Source organism: Pezoporus occidentalis, unplaced genomic scaffold (genome assembly GCF_034315485.1).
Source record: "Pezoporus occidentalis ecotype Australia unplaced genomic scaffold, CSIRO_AGI_Poc_V1 ctg17, whole genome shotgun sequence".
Classification (NCBI taxonomy): Eukaryota; Metazoa; Chordata; class Aves; order Psittaciformes; family Psittacidae; genus Pezoporus; species Pezoporus occidentalis.
Genome location: NW_026913531.1, coordinates 101 through 20,666, shown reverse-complemented (window position 1 = coordinate 20,666; position 20,566 = coordinate 101). Strand labels below are relative to the sequence as shown.

The 20,566-nt window shown below is 44.4% G+C and overlaps 1 protein-coding gene across 2 annotated transcripts; it reads left to right on the top strand.

Moving 5' to 3' along the window:
• Positions 1-1,492: 1,492 nt before the first annotated feature.
• On the top strand, positions 1,493-19,406 carry DHTKD1 (dehydrogenase E1 and transketolase domain containing 1). Of its 2 annotated transcripts, none has more exons than XM_062613645.1 (17): positions 1,493-1,846; positions 4,471-4,626; positions 5,446-5,657; positions 7,442-7,636; positions 7,939-8,208; positions 8,990-9,161; positions 9,853-10,051; positions 10,896-11,208; positions 12,382-12,466; positions 13,131-13,270; positions 13,646-13,796; positions 14,642-14,748; positions 15,706-15,870; positions 16,228-16,310; positions 17,381-17,550; positions 18,066-18,151; positions 18,869-19,406. In XM_062613645.1, exons 1-17 carry the CDS (start codon positions 1,693-1,695, stop codon positions 18,968-18,970), a joined length of 2,760 nt encoding a protein of 919 aa, XP_062469629.1. In that variant the 5' UTR covers positions 1,493-1,692; the 3' UTR covers positions 18,971-19,406. The 2 variants fall into 2 exon arrangements, with proteins under 2 accessions (XP_062469629.1, XP_062469630.1); XM_062613646.1 differs by lacking the exon at positions 1,493-1,846 and adding an exon at positions 1,939-2,190.
• The last annotated feature ends 1,160 nt before the right edge of the window (positions 19,407-20,566 follow it).

Here is a 20,566-nt window from a genome sequence, read left to right as displayed (position 1 = left end):
TGGTCGGGCTGGGGGCGCGAGTTATCAGTCGGCTGGTGGTGAGGTGTTGTATTCTCTTCCCTTGTTATTTCCTTTATCATTATTATTATTGGTGGTAGCAGTAGTGATTTGTGTTATACCTTAGTTACTAAACTGTTCTTATCTCAACCCATGGGAGTTGCATTCATTTCGATTCTCTTCTCCGTCCCTCTGGGAGTAGAGGGAGGGCAAGAAGGGGGGGAGTGAGTGAATGAGCTGCCTGACTGGTTTTAAACCATGACACCTCACCAATGCTAAGTAGAGGGGACCTGCTGGCAATACTTTAGTGTAGCCCAGGATACCATTTGCCTCCTTAGCATCAAGGGCACATTGCTGGCTCCCATTCAACCTCATGTCCAGCAGGATCCCCAGCATGTCCTATGAATGGGGTTGTTCCTCCCCAGGCACAGGACTTTGCACTTCTTTTTGAACTCCATGATACTGCTTTTGGCCTGTTTCTTCAGCCAGCTGAGGTCCCCCTAGATGGCAGAAAGGGGGATACCCTTTCATGTATCAGCCACTCCTCCCAGTTTTGTTACATCTGCAGACTCTGAGGGTACACTTTGCCCCATCATCCAGATCATTAATGAAGGCGTTATATAGGACTGGACCGACTACAGACCCTCAGGGAACACTGCTAGTTTCTAGCCTCCAACTAGACTTTGCATTGCTGATCACCACTCCCTGAGCCAGCCATTCAACCAGTTTTCAGTCCACCACACTGTTTGCTCATCCATCCCACACCTCCACATTTTGTCTATAAGGATCTTACAGGAGACAGTGTCAATGAAGTCCAAGTGGACAATATCCACTGCTCTCCCCTCTAGGCCAGTCACTTTGTTCTAGGTGGTTATCCTTGATCAGTTAGTTGGTCAAGCATGGTGAGGCCATGCTGACTATTCCTGGTGACTTTCTGGTCCTTCTGTGGTTGTTCATGGTCCTTCTGTGGCCTGGAGAAGAGAAGGCTCTAGGGAGATGTTAGAGAAGCTTCCAGTGCCTAAAGAGGCAACAAGAAATCTGGAGAGAACCTTTTCTACAAGGGCCTGTAGGGACAGGACAAGGGGGGATGGCTTTAACCTGAAAGAGGGGAGATTGAGATTAAACATTAGGAAGAAATTGTTTACACTGAGGCACTGGCACAGGGTGCCCTGAGAAGCTGCCCGGCAGGGGTCTGGAACTGGAAAAGCTTTAAGGTCCCTTCCAACCCAAACCAGTGTGGGTGGGATTCTGTGACTCAATGAACTCTGATTCATGCATTTGGAAATGGTTCACAGGCACCTGAAATCTTTAGATGAAGCTTTTAGATTTTGTTAAAACTTTGTTTCTCTATAACTCATGCGTTTTTTTGGTAATTTTCCAGAGGAGATGAGGTTATTATGTCTTTCCCAATCTAACCTCTCCCCAGCATACCATACACTGAGGATTAAGCTGTGATACATTTCAGGAGAGCGTTTCATAGGGAGCTTAGGCACTTTCAATGGGACATACTGGAATGCGCTCCTGCAGGTGCTGAAGGGCTCCAAGAAGCACCTGGGCGGTCGGAGATAGCGGACGTGCACACGGACCGGCTCCTCACGGGCCACCGCAGGTTGCGGGCGCGGGGCGGGAAGCGGCGGCTCCACCTCTCTCGGGGGTGGTGGCGGCGGCGGGGCCGGCCGTTGGCTGAGGGCAGCCATGGCGGCGGCGGGGTCTGTGCTTTGCGCTCTGTGGCGGGGCGGCCTGAGGCGTTGGTACCGCACCGAGCGCGGTGTCTACGGTTATAAGCCGCGGAAGGCGGTCAGCAGACGGACGGCGGAGCTGCGCAGTGCCGGGGCGAGCGGCAGAGCAGGTCGGGCACTCCCGTCCCCAACTCCCTTCCCACCGGGACTGCGCTGAGGGGAGGGCGGTGGGGAGTCTCCCGGAGAGGGGGTGCCGCTTGTCCCGCCGCGGCTCTGAGGGAGCTGGGTTCCCACAGGGTGGGTCGGGCTCTGCTGGGCAGCCCCATGCTCGCCGTAGGGAGGCGACCGCCCCGCGTACCCTGAGGGGCCCCCGGTCCGAGGGCGTTGAAGCTTCGGTTTGAAGCGCTTTGTACTTAAGGGGCTGAGGGCGCCTGCGTCCGCCCCGCGAAGCCACTGGCGTTGTTTCCCTGGAAGCCTGGTGGTAGCGAGCCCAGCTCCAGGGACTGAAGTGAGTGTGAGTGCGCCCGCTGCGGGAGTTAGTGGTGGGCTGTTGTGGAGTTTTACTGCTCCTAAAAGTACCCGTACCATGCCCCTATGGTTTTCTTTGTTTATATTAATAGAATCCCAGACTGGTTAGTGTTGGAAGGGACCTTAAAGCTCCTCCAGCGCCACCCGCCTGCCACAGACAGGGACACCTTCCACTAGAGCAGGTTGCTCCAAGCCCCTGTGTCCAACCTGGCCTTGAACACTGCCAGGGATGGGGCAGCCACAGCTTCACTGGGCACCCTGTGCCAGCGCCTCAGCACCCTCACAGGGAAGAACTTCTGCTTGAGAGCTCATCTCAGTCTCCCCTCTGGCAGGTTAAAGCCATTCCCCTTGTTCTGTCCCTACAGGCCTTTGTCCAAAGCCCCTCTCCAGGTTTCCTGTAGCCCCTTTAGGCACTGGAGCTGCTCTAAGGTCTCTCCTTAAGGAGCCTTCTTTTTTCCAGGCTGAACCAGCCCAGCTCCCTCAGCCTGGCTCCAGAGCAGAGCTGCTTCAGCCCACTGAGGTGCTTGAACTAGCTGAGTATTTGAATAGCTGAGTACAGATAACTGTCTCCTGTTGATGCTTTCAGCTCAGTTTTATAGTAGAAAAATAACTTCAAGCAGAAAACTCTCAGGGGTAGGAGTGTCATCCCTGCATTAGCACTTCAGGAGGCTCTAGGAATTAAGCCAGTTGCACACAAGTAGGTGTGAAACCAGTTTGTTATCTCCTGGATGCTGAGTCCCATCTCTAAGCAGCCTCTTTGTTAAGCATGAAAAGGGTTAATATATTGTTAAATCAATAGTTCTAAATTGCTTTAAAGGACTTTCTTGCCGAGATGTTAAGGTGTTTTTGGCACATGGAAGATGTAAAGGTTCTGCTCTTAAATTGTAGAACATGTTAGGGAAAAGGACTAGATTTGAACAGGCTGACTGTGTGAATGTAATAGCTGGAGCAGAGTGCTAGCAACGGGAATACGAGTATCAGAGAAATAACTTTGTGAAGTGGTCTCAGAAATCACATTAGTTTGGAAAATGAAAGTCTTCAGACCCAACACAGCACACTTTTTTATCAGCATAGACATTAGAAATGCTTTATTAACTGGTTCATATCATTGATTTGTAGCAGATTTTTGCTGTGATTGGTGTACAGTTTATTGACCTGGTCTGTGGCGTGTGCTCTGTGACAGTAACGTTGTGTACATGACCTTTCAGCTGGTTCAGTTTTGCGTATGTCAGTAGTAGTTTTGCCGTTGATGTGAAATGGTTGTAACTGTGTGTTGCTGGTGTGTGTTGAAAAATGTCCACAAATTAGAGTTTTTAGTATGCCTGGCTCAGCACATGCATGTGCTGTTGGGTGGTGCCTTCTGAAGATGCAGGATTTTTTTTGTAGTTTGAATTCATAGGACCTGACTTATTGTTAAGACCTTATCCTCCTGTCAGCAAGGAACAGGGAAGCCTAAGTGGTATGATGGAGTTGATTGATGAAATAAGACTTTGCAGACTCGTAGTGTACCATTCTCAAGTTGGATGTACCTGTTGTAAAGAGATTCAAAGCAAGTTTCCTATGGATGTTCATATGAAGACAGGCTGAGAGTTGGGCTTGTTCAGCCTGGAGAATAAAAGGCTTCAGGGAGACCTTAAAGCAGCTTCCGGTGCCTAAAGGGGCTGACAAGAAATCTGTAGAGGGGCTTTTTACAAGGCCATGTAAGAACAGGACATGGGGAATGGCTTTAAACTGGAAGAGGGGAGATTAAGGTTAGATATAAGAAAGCAGCTCTTTCCTGTGAGGGTGCTGAGGCGCTGGCACAGGGTGCCCAGAGAAGCTGTGGCTGCCCCATCCCTGGTAGTGTTGAACGCCAGGTTGGACAGGGCTTGGAGCAACCTGCTCTAGTGGAAGGTGTCCCTGCCCGTGGCAGGGGCTTGGAGCTGGATAAGCTTTAAGGTCCCTTCCAACCCAAATCAGTCTGGGATGCTATGATACGATTCTATGAAAATGAAGTAGTTTTGCATATGTTTACAGGAGCTTAACTATGAGGGGAGCTGTGGGGGAAATCAGAGTGCACTCACTTGTGAATTGGATGGGTGAGCAGATTTAGCAGTTTGATGGTGGGAGCTGTTGTGGAGTGATAAGGTAAAAACTGCTTAGAAGAACTTTCTTTGCAGCCAGAATCTTGATGATTATCAGCGGTCAGATTACTCCTGCATTCGTGCTGTAAATGGATGAAGTATGAGCATGTGTGTGGTACTGTTCTGCTTTCTTTTTGTTTCAGTCGACCATGCTCTTGCTCGTTTAATAACTGCATACACTGAACATGGCCACAAGGCAGCCAAAATAAACCCACTGTTTGCTGGCCAAGCTGTTATGAACACAGTACCCGAAATCCAGGAACTGGCTGATGTTCTTCAGGGGCCTCTCATTACTACAGGTATGTCTGCAGCCTTAGCACAGCAAGTTCTCTTCAGGGGTGATTTATTGAGAGGCTGTGGCCTCTGCAGAAGAGCCAAATACTGAGTGATGGTTCAATCAGTAGTGAACTGTTGGACTGAAAATTGTTAACTTGAGCTTATTTATATGTTGCAGAAATGGCGTGGCTACCTTCTAGCATCTTTGGAAATCATGAAAATTCTTTCTTGTTCTTACAGCTCCTGAGGTTACACATTAATTTCTTGTGTTGCTGTAACATTCTGTGATTTACTATAATACTTAACACTGTAGTGAAGCTGTCAGGGCACTGGGGCAGAAGTCAAGCCTTGTGTTTTCTTGGATCTCTTAGATTCTTGCTGTGACCTTGAACAAAGGAGGGTCTCTCTCTGTGCTTTATTTTCTCCATCTGCAAAACAGAGCTTATGTACTTGTGATGAAGCTGGACTGGAGCTCATCTGTCTGTGCCACGAGTGCTGTACTGAGTCACACAAACAGGGGCTTTGGGTCATTCATAGTAAACTCTTTCAGAAAGACGTTTTGAGCACTTTACTCGTAATAATTTTGAGCATCTTACTTATAAATAAGCATAATATAGCTCATGATTTTGAGTACCTTACTCATAAATAAGCAAGAGACCCTCATCTGAGTAACACTGAAGTGTGCGCATAAAATGATTTGAGTTTTGTTTTTAAGTGAAGAAAAGGAAGACAAGACATTAATTTATACACCCAAAATGTTAATGTAATTGTAGGACAACAGTTTTTGTCTCAGTACTTCTCCCTCCTCCCCCAAAATGCTAAAAACATTTATTTCCCACCAGGGCTTCTAAACATGGGAAAAGAAGAGGCTTCCCTAGAAGATGTGTTGGCTTACCTGGACCATATATTCTGTGGGCATATTTCCATAGAAACAAGCCAGCTTCCAACTTTGGAAGAGAGAGAATGGTTTGCTAAAAGGTTTGAAGAGCTAAAACAAGAAGCATTTACACCTGAAGAGAAGAAACACTTGTGCAAACTGATGTTGGAGTCCCAGGTGCCTTGTTCGCTGCTATTGGATTGTGATAGTCGTGAAGTCTGTCATGAGCCCTTTAATGCTCCAGACATTATTCATGCAGGAAAAGAACAATCACTGTCCTGAAAGGCTTTGACAGTGTGTGCAAGAGGAGAAGTACAAGGTTTTGCTTGAAGAAGTGCTATACACTGCATTTGTGTATAGCACTTAGTGGAGGTTGATGCTGTACCTGCTTAGCACCCATTATTGAAACAAATAGTGATACCTTTTGGTTTGTACTGATTACTTTGGAAATTATTTCTAGGAAAATATTTCCAGCCAGTTCCAAACCCCAAAGGCTTTTAGAACTAATTAGAACATATATTGTGTGTAATATGGATTCTTGTAACACGTGGTCTTTATCATCCAGAGACACAAATAGTGGCCCTCCAAACCCATGAGTAATCAGTCTTCAAAAGTGAGATTCTCTTAGGCTGATCTGACAGCTTATATTAAATATTACTGCTGGGAAGGGAAGGTTGAGCAGAGCTCTGTGACATTTTGTGCTTTAATGTAGCTGTTCTGTTTTCCTTTCACCCTCATGATAATCTGTTATACTACCTTTAAAGTATGATGTCTCTTAAGGTTTTGGGAGAACAAAACAAGAGTTGGACAGAGTTTTTAGCCATGTAGCACTGGTAACGATGCTGTTTTTCTGCAAAGGAGCCTTTGTTCAATTCATTCTGTACGGAAGTGAAAGAATTATGTACTTGCAAAATGTTTAGAGAAAATTTATTCCAATACTTCCGTAGTGTGAATATTTTTCTTTCCCTACTCCCCCCCCCCCCCCTTTTCTCCCTGTGTTATCCGGAAGGACAGAAAGGTAAAAGAGCAGGATCTGTGAAGGTGTCCCTGTTTCCAGTTTTCCAAGTGGAAGGAGTGTTAAATGACTAAATATATGAAAAATATATGGCACATTTTGTATTTTTCTTGCCTCTTTGGCAGTTGGAGGAATTTGAGGGTGACACAGGACGTTGAAACTGGGACCTTGATGAGCCCTATTTTGATTTCAGTATGTCCAGAAGTACACTTAAAGTGTAGAATTTAACCTTGACAGGAAAAACTGCTTCTATGTGTGATTAGTTTTGTATACATTATTCCTTAGAACTAGATGTTGCTTAAGTAGAAGGTGTTGAGCAGTTGGCTCAGATCTTTGGCTGTGGCTCAGTCTTTGCTTACAGGCTTCGTTTATTTTCAGTCTTCAGTTGTAAAACACTACAGACACATCCAGTGCTTCCAAAATTTTGTCACTTAGAGAGCTCTCTAGGAGTAGATGAGTGAAGTGAGAGGAAGATGATGTAAATATAGATTGGTTTCTTCTCTCAAGCATTCTTTGACCTGTGTACTAAGGATTGTGTCTAATAGTAATCAACTGGAATGCTGTGCTTCCCAGCGCTTTGCATCTCTGGATAGTTAAGATCTATACTGTAGAAGAATACCATTCCTTAATTTTGACCCAAAATAGCTAAACTATCAAGAAATTTGTAAATTGCTCTGGTGATGTGTTTGTTCATGCATCTCCTTCCATGTTAGAGAAAGTTTGGTCCTCAATCCAACATTTTTCTGCTCAAGAGAAGAGAAGCACTGATTTCTTGTAGTCATCATGACTTCTGTTCTTAGACTGTGTGAGTGGAGAATGAGCTGAGACTTTCTAGGGGAATGCTTAGGTTTGAATGCCTTAAAGGTACACTATTATATTTCAATTTTATAAATAGAAGACTGCTGCTTAAAATAGCCTAATGCTGAATCTTTCCTGGTTTTAATAGGAGTTTGATCACTTCTTAGCTACAAAGTTTGCCACAGTGAAGCGTTATGGTGGTGAAGGAGCAGAGAGCATGATGGGTTTCTTCCATGAGTTGTTCAAGATGTGTGCATACAGTGGGGTGACAGATATCATTCTTGGAATGCCTCATCGTGGAAGACTTAATCTTCTCACAGGTTTACTTCAGCTTCCACCTGAGGTAAAGATTTATAATCTCATTGACAGTTGTTTTATGTCAGGTTTATTTGCAATAAAATAAAACTCCAGAAGTTTGTTATGTTGCAAATGCTGGAGTAATAGAAGTTATCTGTGTGAGAGTGTTTTCCCCTCCTGTCAGCATTTCAGCCAAATGCCTGCAGGAGACTGTTAACTCTAATGAAGGGATTTATGTGCTCTTACCAGAAGCATCCTGCAATTTCACGAGTAAGTTCTATAAACGCTTTTCTTTCAGTGTGTCAATGAATCTGAAAAGGCATTTTAACCAAATGTGTTTTCATGCAGCTCATGTTCCGGAAGATGCGTGGTTTGAGTGAGTTCCCAGATAATTCAGCAGCCATTGGGGATGTTCTTTCCCACCTGACGTCTTCTGTAGATCTTGACTTCGGCTTCCACAGGCCTGTGCATGTCACCTTGCTACCTAACCCCTCGCATTTAGAAGCCATCAATCCAGTGGCCATGGGCAAGACACGAGGAAGGCAACAGACTCTGCTTGATGGAGATTACTCCCTGGAGAGCTCTGCACAGCCTGGAGACAAAGTTATTTGCCTGCAGGTATTTTGCTTACAATTTGTAACTGATCTTTGTAAGACTTCCTGGACTAGCATGTGAAAGGAGGTGGTGTATACAGAAATATCAGTCAAAAGTGAATTAATGTAGAGTATCAAGAACTGGGATCCACTTTATGGAGAAAGAAGGGGGTGAGGAAGATTTCCAGGTGACGTATGGTGATACTGGCATTTAAACAGTTCTACTTCTAGGTTTTCAGAAGAACTGATTCTACTACCTTCCTGTATTTTAATAATACTCTGCACTGAGAACCACATGTGCTTTTCCTCACAAACCACTTTTGCATTTAAACTACCACTGTTAACTGCCTTTTAAATTAAATGGGAGAAGAGCTATCACCAGGTGGGAGTAGGCTTTTAACTTTCAAGCAAAGCATGTAGTAAATGTTTTGGTGACTGGCTCTCTTTTGTTCAGTGGTCAGTGATTGCTACTGACTGCTGCAGCTTTGCTATAGCCATGATACTTGCAGTCAGATGACTTCACTGGTGGGCAAGTACAACAGATTATAGGTCAGTTCCAGGCAGGGATTACATCAGGCAGTCATGTACAGATGTTGACTGCTATGAACTTGTGTTAGCAATAAGCCTAAGTAAACTCTTAAATCATTAAAATGGAAGTCTGAAAGGGGTTAAGAAGTGCATCCAGCTGAAACTATATCTGTTCTACCTACTCAACTTAAAAGGTCTGTCTTAATGAGTTATGGATTTGATTTTCTGTTCCCCCAGTGTTTTCTAATGAGATTTTCCCATCTTCTTCCCTATTGTAGGTTCATGGTGACGCTGCCTTTTCTGGGCAAGGGATTGTTCCTGAAACACTGACCCTTTCTAATCTACCACATTTCAGAGTTGGTGGGAGCATCCACTTGATTGTTAATAACCAGCTGGGCTATACTACTCCTCCAGAGAGAGGAAGATCATCTCTGTACTGTAGTGATATTGGTATGTATAGTTGAATCAGAGTCATAGAATCATCATAGAATTACAGAATGGTTTGGGTTGGAAGAGACCCTGAAGCTCATCCAGTTCCAACCCCCTGCTATGGTCAGAGATACCTTCCACTACAGCAGGTTGCTCCAAGCCCTGTCCAGCCTGGCCTTGAACACTGTCAGGAATGGGGCAGCCACAGCTTCTCTGGCAACCTGTGCTAGTGTTTCACCACCCTCAGAGGGAAGAATTTCTTCCTAATATCTAATCTAAATCTACCTTCTTCCAATTTAAAGCCATTCCCCTTTGTCCTATCTCTACATGCCCTTGTCAAAAGTCCCTCTCCAGCTTTGAATTCATATTAGTGATAGCTTAGGATAAGAAGGAAACAAAACTCCAATTCCCCACATACTCCATGCATATTAATAAGATGCAGGAACTGTGTAGAGAAAGTGTTGGGGAATTTAGTGCTGGTAAAAAAGTTGTGCTCAAACTATCACAAGTACAACAGTTTGAACTAACTGCACTTTCTCTCAGGGAAGACTCCTACAGCTTATCCTAGCTCTTGTCTTAGCATCTTTTGTAGATTTGTTTCTGTTAAATACACTCACATGAGTTGTCTGTAGTTTTTGGCAGAGTAGGTGTATGTCAGCTTTCTTTGGAAGGGGTTGGGGGCAATTACTGTTATGTTTTGATTCCCTGGCAGGTAAAATTGTTGGATGTGCAGTTATCCATGTGAATGGGGATGATCCTGAAGAAGTTGTCCGTGCCACGCGACTGGCTGTTGAGTACCAGCGCCAGTTCCGCAGGGATGTGATAGTTGACCTGCTGTGCTACAGGCAGTGGGGCCACAATGAACTTGATGAGCCATTCTTCACAAATCCCAGCATGTACAGAATCATCAGGTAAGGGCAACATCACCTGATGGGGAACCCAAAACTTACCTGTGCCTACACCTGCTACTGCAATAGGATGACTCCTATTGCAGTATAATGAAGATTCTTTGCCTTACTTACAAGTTACTTATGTAAGTGGAGCTACAGTGTCAGCAGCCCTTGGCTAAGGTGGGAGTTCTTGAATATGCAGGTTGATGTCTCTTGGGGAACAGTCTTGTACATAGCCCTTGAATTTCAAGCTCACGATTGCTAGTAATCAGAAGGCAAAGATATCTTGTGTGTCCCATTATCTTCTGTGTAGATAATGTGGAAGAGGGGGCAGGAAGCCAGTACAATGTTTGTCTCATCTTTGCCTGGTTCTGTTGATTCCAGTGGGGACTCATCTTGACAAGTATTTAAATGTATTCAGGTTCTTTCCTTATCCCCAGATTATAATACACATGAAAATTTACTGGCCACTGAATTCTGGTGTTTTAGGTGAAGCATTTATGGGATGGATGGCTTGATTCTCAGCTAATACTGAAATCCTACTGTCAATTTGCCTGAAGAAAATACGCATGGTAGCACAGAGTCAGTCTAACTGGGAGGGTTTGTTTGACTTCTTTTTACCTCTAACTGTCAACTACAGGCACTTTTTAAAATAAAGAACTGTAAAGCACATATCCAACAGAGAATTATTATCTTTCTGGAGGTGCCAGGAAAGCAAATTTGATGCAAATGAGTATAATGCACCAGGACATACTTTATTTTAGTTTTCTGCAGTACATGACAGTAGTAAGATGGTATTTCCTTGTTCTGCAGTGATACTGTTTTCAGGCTCAAAGTGTATGCAGTTTGTTTCCTTTCCTGATAGATCGCGTAAGAGTATCCCGGACACGTATGCAGAACACCTCATTGCTGCTGGGCTCATGACTGAGGTTGAAGTGTCTGAGATAAAGACGACATACTACTCTAAACTGAATGATCATCTCACCAACATGACTTTATATAGTCCACCTCCTACCAACCTGCAGGCTCAGTGGAAAGGCCTCATTGAGCCTTCTGCTACAATCACAACTTGGGACACAGGGATGCCTGTACCTCTGCTGCAGTTTATTGGAGCCAAGTCTGTAGAGGTGCCTGAAGAGCTCCAGATGCACAGCCATCTTCTGAAGACCTATGCACAGGTCCAGAGAGCATAATGATGCTTCTAGTCCCGATGCTCAAAGATACAACCTGTTATAGGAAAAACTCTAAACACTGCAAGGCTGCCAGTTAGAGAATAGCACAGTATTCTTTAGGATAAACAGCTTGCTCTCTTTTCAAAGCTGAGACTATGCCATTTTCCTTCTGGTTTTGAAGACAGACATGTCCTCTCCTCCAGATCTGATCACATACTTCTGTTATTTCAACCATATTTGGTTGCAATGAATAAAAAAGCTTATAGAAAACACAAATAATAGAAGCTATTATGATCAGTTACTATCATTTATATAGTTATCTAGTTCATGTATATAGCTATCTAGTTGAAAATGTCCCTGCTTACTGCAGGGGGATTGGACTACATGATCTTTAAAGGTGCTTTCCAACCCAAGCCATTTTATGATTTTATGATTCTCTGATTCTCTGATGTACTCTATGGTTATAATGAGTACTTTATGAGAGAATGAATCAGTAACTTGGTTACAGTGCACACAGTTCCTAAAGCCAGCGGTGAGTGTTCATGTTTTGTATATACAAATGTAAGCATAAACACCTGGTCAAGTTTGACAGACAGCTTTTGATAGCTGCTACGTGAGTGTGAAGGAATTGGATTGGTTTAGGGCTATGAAAATTTCTCTTTGATGGGTGCTGACCACATGCAAGTGTCTGGTTGGCAGCTGCAGAGAGGCCGTGAGTTGGGTATTTGGGATGACTGATGTTCTTAACGATTTTTTTGCCTGCATTTCTGCAGGCGAGAACAGAGCAGAATACTGGAGACTGAAATACATAGGCCTGGTGTCTTTCCTCACTGCTAACTAGGCAAACCAAAAGCCTGTCAAGAGCGCACTCTGTGCTGAGATTTTTAGCAGTTTCAGACTAAGATCTCATTTGTCAGTTCACAATATGTTGACTGGTAAGTGAATTCGGGGGTCATCCATGGCTCTGTGATCCTCAGGGTCACAGAGGGCAACCTACTGCAGGATGAGATGCGCTAAGACTGTGTGTATACCATTCCTAAGGTGGCTGCAGGGATACAGCATTTCTCTCTATGGCATGTTATTTCTTTCTTAGCTTCTACTATTGATCTGTGTCACCAGAAGAGCTACGGTTGGAAAAAGGCAATAGAGTTAACTTTTCTGTGTTGTTTACTTGTTTAGTCAAGAGTTCAGAAAATGGAGGAAGGAAAAAAGCTGGACTGGGCAACAGCTGAAACTTTAGCATTTGGTTCTCTGCTGTGCCAAGGTAAGAGACACCGAAACAGCAGGCCATGTGCTTTGATATCAATAAAGTCTAACATTATACTTCTTAGAGTGTTCTAAGTCTAAAGGTTGAGCTGATTGATATAAATTCGGCAATTAGCATTTGCATGGTGGTAGGAGAAGGTAAATATGAATCCTGTATGTCATTAATTGTGGATTGAGTACTAAATGTCTTAACGAATTATTGCTGCCCCCCAAAACTCCCCCAAACCATCTATGTTTAGAGCTAAGCACGTGAGCAGTGCAGCTGCCATCAATGGGGCCTCCCAGGTACTTCTAGAGGGTGTTTCATGCTGCTACTTCTTTTCCATCTGCTCTAGCCTGAATTCATATCTCCATTTACATATGATACAGAATACACACTTGCAGTTTGCTTCGGTAAATTGAACCATTTATCACAAAATAATTCTTGGCTGTAGAGAGGAGAAAAGAGAAGTGTCTGAGCATCTCTGTAGGCACATCCCACATCTTGGGAGTTGGAGCTGCTGCTGGATAAGAATTTCATCTTGTATTTGATGTTGCCGATGAGGGGAAACCAAAGAAGAGACATAGCAAGAGAAGTAATGTTTTAGAAGTGGGGAGTTGTTTTGTGTGTTTTCTTCTTAAATGACTTGCTAATCCACTGTTTTGTTTTATTGCTTGGCAAGGGTTTAATGTCAGACTAAGCGGACAAGATGTTGGCAGAGGAACCTTTAGCCAACGCCATGCAATGCTGGTTTGCCAAGAAACAGATGATACCTACATTCCCCTGAATCATATGTCCCCAGACCAGAAAGGTTTCCTAGAGGTAGGTTGTATGGTCCACAAGACAACCTGCTTCAAGTTATGCTGAAAGAGAATGTGTATATCAAAGCTGCTGAGGCGTGTAGGTAGCCTGTATGTTCTGCCAACCACCAGATACAGAGAGTAGAAACTGTCAGGGCCCCCACATTCTTTGTAGTTATCCTCTTTAACAGGGGGTTTTCCTTTTTCTTGAGAGATCAGCTATTATTCTTTTCCCCTCAGTGTCTTCATTCCAAAGCAAAACCAAGAGGTGACCATCAGTTGCCTTTAGGAGTGTATGTCCTTGGTGTGCTTAGCACTGATGTGCCTGGTTCCAAAGGTTCTTGACCTGGGGTTGTCTTCTTCCTCACCCACCCTTCCCACAATTTCCTTTTGTTAGGTGAGTAACAGTCCCTTGTCTGAAGAAGCTGTGCTTGGTTTTGAATATGGAATGAGTATTGAGAGCCCTAAGTTACTGCCAATTTGGGAAGCTCAATTTGGAGACTTCTTTAATGGAGCCCAGATAATATTTGACACTTTCATCTCTGGAGGTGAGTGGACAAGGACTAATGTATTTTAAAGTCATTTACTAAGCACATTTTTAGAAAATACTTCATCTTTAAAAGGGCACCATGTTGAGAAAAGAATTCTGTTTTCTGAAGAAGTCTTGTGAGCTTGTGAGTCCTGACTTCTGTGCAGCTTTCCTCTGAAGACAATCCATCTAAAATGAAAGTCACCCACCCTTGGCAGAGACAGTCCTTCCAAAAGGACAGTTGATTCTATTAACAGCCTTTCTTTCTCACACCCCCAGCTTTATTTTACTGTGTGTATATGGTTGATAGCTTTTTAGGCTGAACCTTTCCTTCACAAGGCATCTGAAAAATTTCTGAAGCAATACAGAAGGAAAATAGTGATTATTTAAAACAAATCAGCCCCACAACAATGCCTTACAACCGGCCTCTGAGTTTGACTGTAGCATTTTTCTGAGTGCTCAGATAGAATATCTCTCTGAGCTGGAACATGTATGTAAGTTCCCAGAGTTCTGGAATTCCCTCTGTAATCACAGATGGAAACTCGGAGGCTGTCTTAGCCCACCTGCCTTCACCATGTGTTTGAAGCTGGGATGAGTTACCTTCTGGATTGGAGTGTAATCCCTGAAGTAGCTCAGTCTTCTGGAAGCCCAAAGTTACATGATAATGTCAGGTTGTTCTGTATGTGCTGTTTCACTGTTGGGAATCCCATGGCAAAACACCAGCAGTGTGCTTCAGGCTTGTAGCTAATGATGTGGAAATTAGCTGAGTACTAAAACTGGAGTAGTTTATGCAAATTTATGTGTTTTGTGGCTGTATGTTCTGTGGAAATCATGTTTTCCTTCCTCTTCATTGTGTGTTTTCAGGTGAGGCGAAATGGCTTCTGCAGAGTGGGATAGTGATTCTACTTCCCCATGGCTATGATGGTGCAGGCCCTGAGCACTCGTCCTGCCGGATGGAACGGTTCCTACAGGTACCCCACCACACCTCTTAGGTTCGCATATCCCCCATCACAGCACTGGCAATCAGTGCTCTGTGAGTCTTGCTGAAAAATGTCCCAATCCTGATGTACATCAGAAGCTGGTGATATACGAGGATCATACCATCATGATGAGATAGGAACAGTCTGGGCTGAAAGTGGAGGAAGAGCAGGAACTGTGATGGAAAGTTGTAGGTCTAGATGTGGTGAGGAAGCAGCTTTGGTGTGTGGCAACATGAGGTTTCCTAACATGAGATCTGCATAGTGCTTGCAGAGGCACTGTACCCTCTGCAGACAGTCCTAGTGCCACTTGCATCAGTACTGCCCACTGTCCTTGTTCTCATTGCTGCTCCTCAGCAATGTCGCTGTTCCACAGAGTCCAGTAGCAAGCCAGAATTGCTGAACTGTGAACAGCAGACTTCTTATAAGCACTTCTGATAGAAAACATTTTGGGTGTTGGCATCAGAAACAGTCACCCTTTTGAGCAGCCATTCACAGATCATACAAACAGATGCTGGACACTATTAAATATCAGTTAGTAAACCTGTGTCACATTTTAAAAAGCACTCAACTAAATGTCCACTGTTGTGCCCTTATAACTATAGTACATAAATGAAATCCTTCTCATCTGAGTAATGGCTTAAGGAGGGGTTGAGCATGTTTAAAGGAATGCTGCTGTTCTGAGGAAGAAGTCATGACCTCACCACTTAGGAAAACTGTCATGCCCTGGTTACAGTGTGCTGGAAGGAGGCAGTTCAGATACAATCTTACAGTTAGATGCTGAAGCCATTTCTTCTCTGAGGTTGTTCTTCCCTTGCAATCAATGTCTGAGTTGGGCTATTTGCTCTTCTACCCTAATGTTAGTTAGTGTGCCTTATGTGCCTGGATTCTCTCTGTATTTGGCTCACTGCTTGCTTCTTGGCAAGGTATTGCTGTGTTCCCCTTGTACAGATGTGTGACAGCTCAGAAGAGGGAGTTGATGGAGACCAGGTGAACATGTCAGTTGTCCATCCCACCACCCCAGCACAGTATTTCCATTTACTCCGGCGGCAAATGGTCCGAAACTTCAGGAAACCTCTCATTGTTGCTTCTCCAAAAGTGTTACTCAGGCTCCCTGTAAGCTGAAAACTTTTTTTCATTTTGTTTTTCCTCTTCTTCTTCCTCCTTTCCTGTGTTCTCTTCCACTATGTTCTCCCTCTGTTTTGGGGTCAGATCAATGGGGTTTTGCCTGTTTGGGGCTGGATAGGTTAAGTATTAAAGCTGGGTGGATGTGAGCCAGAAGTAAGGTTGACTCTAGATCTGGTGGCGTTCTTGAGAATCTTATTGTCTCAGCCTTCGTCAGTGGGAATAAGAGGGAGAGGGAAGACACTATGTTTTGTACTTATCAAAATCCTGTCTTGGTATCCTCTCCCCAGCTGTGGCCTGAGGGAAGAGGCAGCAAGATTTGGTAACTTCCAGCTCTCACCCATGCAGGCTGCTGTATCAAGTGTCGAAGAAATGGCTCCAAGGACAACATTCAAACCTGTCATTGGTGACTCCTCAGTAGATCCTAAAAGGTAGCTGTATTTCCTGAGAGGAAAAGCTCAGAAAGGATGTCCTTTCCATTTGTCTTACCTAACAGCTCAAGTCTGAAGTGCTATGAAAGAGGTGACTTCAGGGGAAAATGTTGTTTTACAGGGGGTGATTTAGTTTTACTTGTTTCTCTCCTTTTCTTCTGCTTACTTGTTGGTAGTTACCATATCTGTCTGCACACTAGTAAGGTGTCCTGGCCTTCAGCCCTTGGTGCTGCGGAGTTGTGACCATAGTTCTTAATCTGATGGTGCTGTCCCATGCCATGTCCATTAGCTGACAGTCACTGGGAACAGCTGTGATGTGATGAAGAGGTGCAGAATTCTTGTTGTGCTGTTGGAACACCTGGGCTGATGAAGTGAAGGCAATAATAACTTTTGCCTGTGCATCTCCCTTCAGATATTAGAGAATCCTATTCACAGTGGGCAGTTGTGGCCTTTGGGCTTTTTTTACCTCCTAAGGTTCTTACCTGGTCCTTGTCCCGGTGGTACCCAAGTCTGACAGCATCCCTGATGTTTGCATCCTCAGCCACAGCCAAAAGGCTGGAAGTATCTCAAGTGTCTTGATGTGGTGTGGTGAAGTTGTTTTTGAAGTTGCTCCTTGCTTTTGTCCAGTAAGGTCAGGCAGCCAGGAGCTCACCTATTGCTGGAGGAGTACTGTGTGTCTCCAGCAGGCATGGAAGAGAACTGTCCTTTGGAGGTGCTTCTCTCACTCTCTGGTTTATTCTGTACAGAGAGCACATAGATGAGTAGCTTCAAGTAGGTGGTTAATTTTTAGGTTGTTAAAGCTAAGAGAGATAAATCCCACTGTAAGGTAACTTTCTCATGACTGACAAAACGGGACCTCTGGGCTTTGGCATACTGCTCCCAAAGGTTAGTTGGCCAGCTGTTGGAGGGGAGTAGGAGGGAGGGGAAGGTAAAGAAAAGAAAAGATGGTCTAGGATAGCAGTAAAGTTGTCTTTAAAGTTTGGCTGGTTGTTTTGATTGAAAGAGTGAAAATGTTCTGCATAGAGTATCTGTAAAATGCTAAACTTGGAAACATTCTTACTTGCTTTTAGCGTCACCCGCGTGGTGCTCTGTTCTGGTAAGCACTACTATGCTTTGGTGAAGCAGAGAGAGACACTAGGACAGAAACAGCACAATGTGGCTATTCTGAGACTTGAAGAATTGTGTCCTTTCCCCCTGGAAGCTCTACAGCAAGAGCTGGGCAAATACAGTCATGCAAAAGGTCAGCCAGATGGTTACCTTTGTGTTTCTACACTGCTTCAGCACTGAACTAAATCTGTTGCCTGCCTTTTAGGATGAAGAGTTGTAGTGGCTTTTACCTCTTTGATCTTTCCTCCCATACATTTAGTGTTTCTGGACTGAGATAATACAGATATTTACCACTTGTGCTAAAAAAACTTTTCGTTACCTTCCATAAAGTACTACTAAAAGTCCAGGAGAAGCATTTTGGGCAGCTTTTGCATTGGTCTTTGCAGTCCAGTCCTTTAAGCAGCTTTTGAAAATGGCAATAGAAAAGCAGAATATATCCATACTATACCCTAATGGTGGACTTACTTTTGGTTTGACTTTAGCAAGCTGTGACCTGACCTGCAAGGGAATTTAATCTGGCAATCCTCGATTGTACAGATAATGCCAAAACAAAAAAGGCAGAAGTGCTACAAAAGACAAAGCTATTCTTCTTGAGCTGCTCAGAAGATAAAACTGAGTGTTTGTAATGTACCCTTGTCCTTCCTTTAGCCTTCATCTGGAGTCAGGAAGAACCAGAGAACATGGGCCCATGGTCCTTTGTGTCACCACGGTTTGAAAAGCAGCTGGGCCTTAAGGTAAGATGTCCCTATGGTGTTTTAGTTTTTAAAAGGAAGTTGGAAGTTCTCCTTGAATTGAAACTTTTGTGGTGCTTAAACAAACAAACAAAAAATAATCCTGATGCCTAAACCAAATTTGTGTTCTAATTTAAGCTGCTTCTAGAATCACATAAGAGTTTGGGTCGAAAGGGACCTTAAAGCTCATCTAATTCCAGCCCCCCACCATGGGTAGGGACACCTTCCACTACAGCAGGTTTCCAAGCCCCATCCAACCTGGCCTTGAATGCTGTCAGGGATGGGGCAGCCACAGCTTCTCTGGGCAGCCTGTTCCAGGGCCTCGCCACCCTCACAGAGAACTTCTTACTAAGGTCTAATCTAAGTCTCCCATCTGTCAATTTACCCTTTATAGCACCATTTAGTGGTGGTGAGCAGGACTGGAGCTTTCTTTTACCCGGTGTTTAGTCAAAGTAGATGGAATAATGAAAGATCCCAGGTAGGAAACAACATGCTTGAAGTGAGTAGGAGGAGAACCCAAAACTGCTGTTTACTCTGGCAGAGTGTACTACAGTGTTCTTGGAACCATGGTCTTTGGGAGATGCAGGATAACTTCCTGCATTACTGCCAGCTGGGACTGCCCAGTATCTGACAGCAGACACCACCATGGCATCAGAGGACCTTGAGATGTGATCCTGTGTTTATGCTTCATTAATAATTTCCTCCGGACTCCAATTACAGCTCCGCCTTGTGAGCAGACCTCCTTTACCAGCCCCAGCAGTTGGCATTGGAACCCTGCACCACCAGCAGCAGGAAGACATCCTTACTAAGACATTTATCTAAGTCTTCAGTGGGCAGACAACTCCTGTGTCAGTCATGGTTGGTGCCTCCTCCTGTGAAGAACAAAAGCCAGACTCTTAAGACTCTTTAGTTCTCCAAAATGGAAAAAAAAAAACCAAGTTCTGCAATAATTAAGCAGTTTTTCATACAGGGGAAGAGCTAGAGCTGAGAGGTGGTGCCTGTTACTGTAGATATTTCTCATTGTCTTGTAGTATTTTCTACCAATATCTTTTAAAAGTTTAAATAAATAAAAATAATCCAATCTGGGGGGCAGATGGGTGAGGCTGGCTGTAACATACCTTGTGTCAGGTTGCTTACTTGCACTTGATGGTTTCCTGGGAAGTTGCATGTGTGGAAACAGTTGCTGTTTCCACCTAAGCGTTAGTGCTGATTGGTTCAATGAATGCTTCCCCATGCCTGGGAGAGAGACATTTCTCTAGCAGTGTTTCTTTTCCTATGGTCCAGGAATGAAATCTGGGCATAGCTGCTGGGTGTATGAGTGATTGAAGCAGGATTCCTAGGGGCAACAGTGCTGGATGTCTCTGGAAGGCTTCAAGCACCACTGTTTTTCTCACGTGGAGAAGCAGTACTTTCACATCAAGCTTGCAGGGCTAAAAGCAGGCTGCAGGGATCGTGCCATGTCTTAGAACCATGTTTTGTAGAGGCCAAAGAAGTTTCTAGAGGCTTGAAGAATGACACTACCTCCTACCTTGGAAGTTCTCCATTGGATGGATGTGCTGTGAAGCCCTCAGGCATGCCATTGGGAGGGAGAGCTTCAATGCAGCTTTTGTTGGTGTTGCTGATGCAGATTGCCTGCAAGAACACATTCTTCCATGATGGCTAACTGCTACCAGGAGCAAGCTAAAGCATACGCTGAGTTTGAGGTTAACTCTGTTTCTTCTACTCATGGAGGACATGCACCAGGCAGTTTTCCACCTGGGTAACTGAGCAGGTCCCACTCCTTGGACAGGAGAGTTTTGGGGGCTATTAACCCAAGTAGAAGTGAAGCTTTACATGCTGTTAGATAGCAGAGAAGCTAACTAGGCAGACAGGAAGTGTTGCAGCAGTTATCACACACACACAGAGTATGCTAGAGATTGGAAGGGACCTCGAAAGATCATCTAGTCCAATCCCCCTGCCGGAGCAGGAACACCTAGATAATGTTACACAGGAATGTGTCCAGGCGGGTTTTGAATGTCTCCAGGGAAGGAGACTCCACAACCTCCCTGGGCAGCCTGTTCCAGTGTTCCGTCACCCTCACTGAGAAGAAGTTTCTTCTCAAGTTTAAGTGGAACCTCTTCTGTTATGCATTATGGGGGGTCCAGGTTTTCAGAGAGAAGTATGGGAATAGAAAAAAAAAGACATGGAAGGAATGAGATGTTAGGTTGAGCAGTTCATTAAAGACAGCAGTAACTTGGTGACAGGGAGAAAACACATCAGGAAACCAAGCATTTTGTAGACTCACAGAATGGTTTGGGCTGGAAGAGACGTTAAAGCTCAGCCAATTCCAATCCCTTACAACCCCTTCCACTAGACTGGGTTGCTCCAACCTGGCCTTGAACACTGCCAGGGATGGGGCAGCCACAGCTTCTCGGCAAC

Coding starts and splice junctions, on each gene's coding strand:
- DHTKD1 (XM_062613645.1), top strand. CDS start 1,693: ATGGCGGCGGCGGGGTCTGTGCTTTGCGCTCTGTGGCGGGGCGGCCTG. Junction 8,209..8,989: donor ACAAAGTTATTTGCCTGCAG/GTATTTTGCTTA, acceptor TCCCTATTGTAG/GTTCATGGTGACGCTGCCTT. Junction 14,749..15,705: donor GGATGGAACGGTTCCTACAG/GTACCCCACCAC, acceptor CCCCTTGTACAG/ATGTGTGACAGCTCAGAAGA.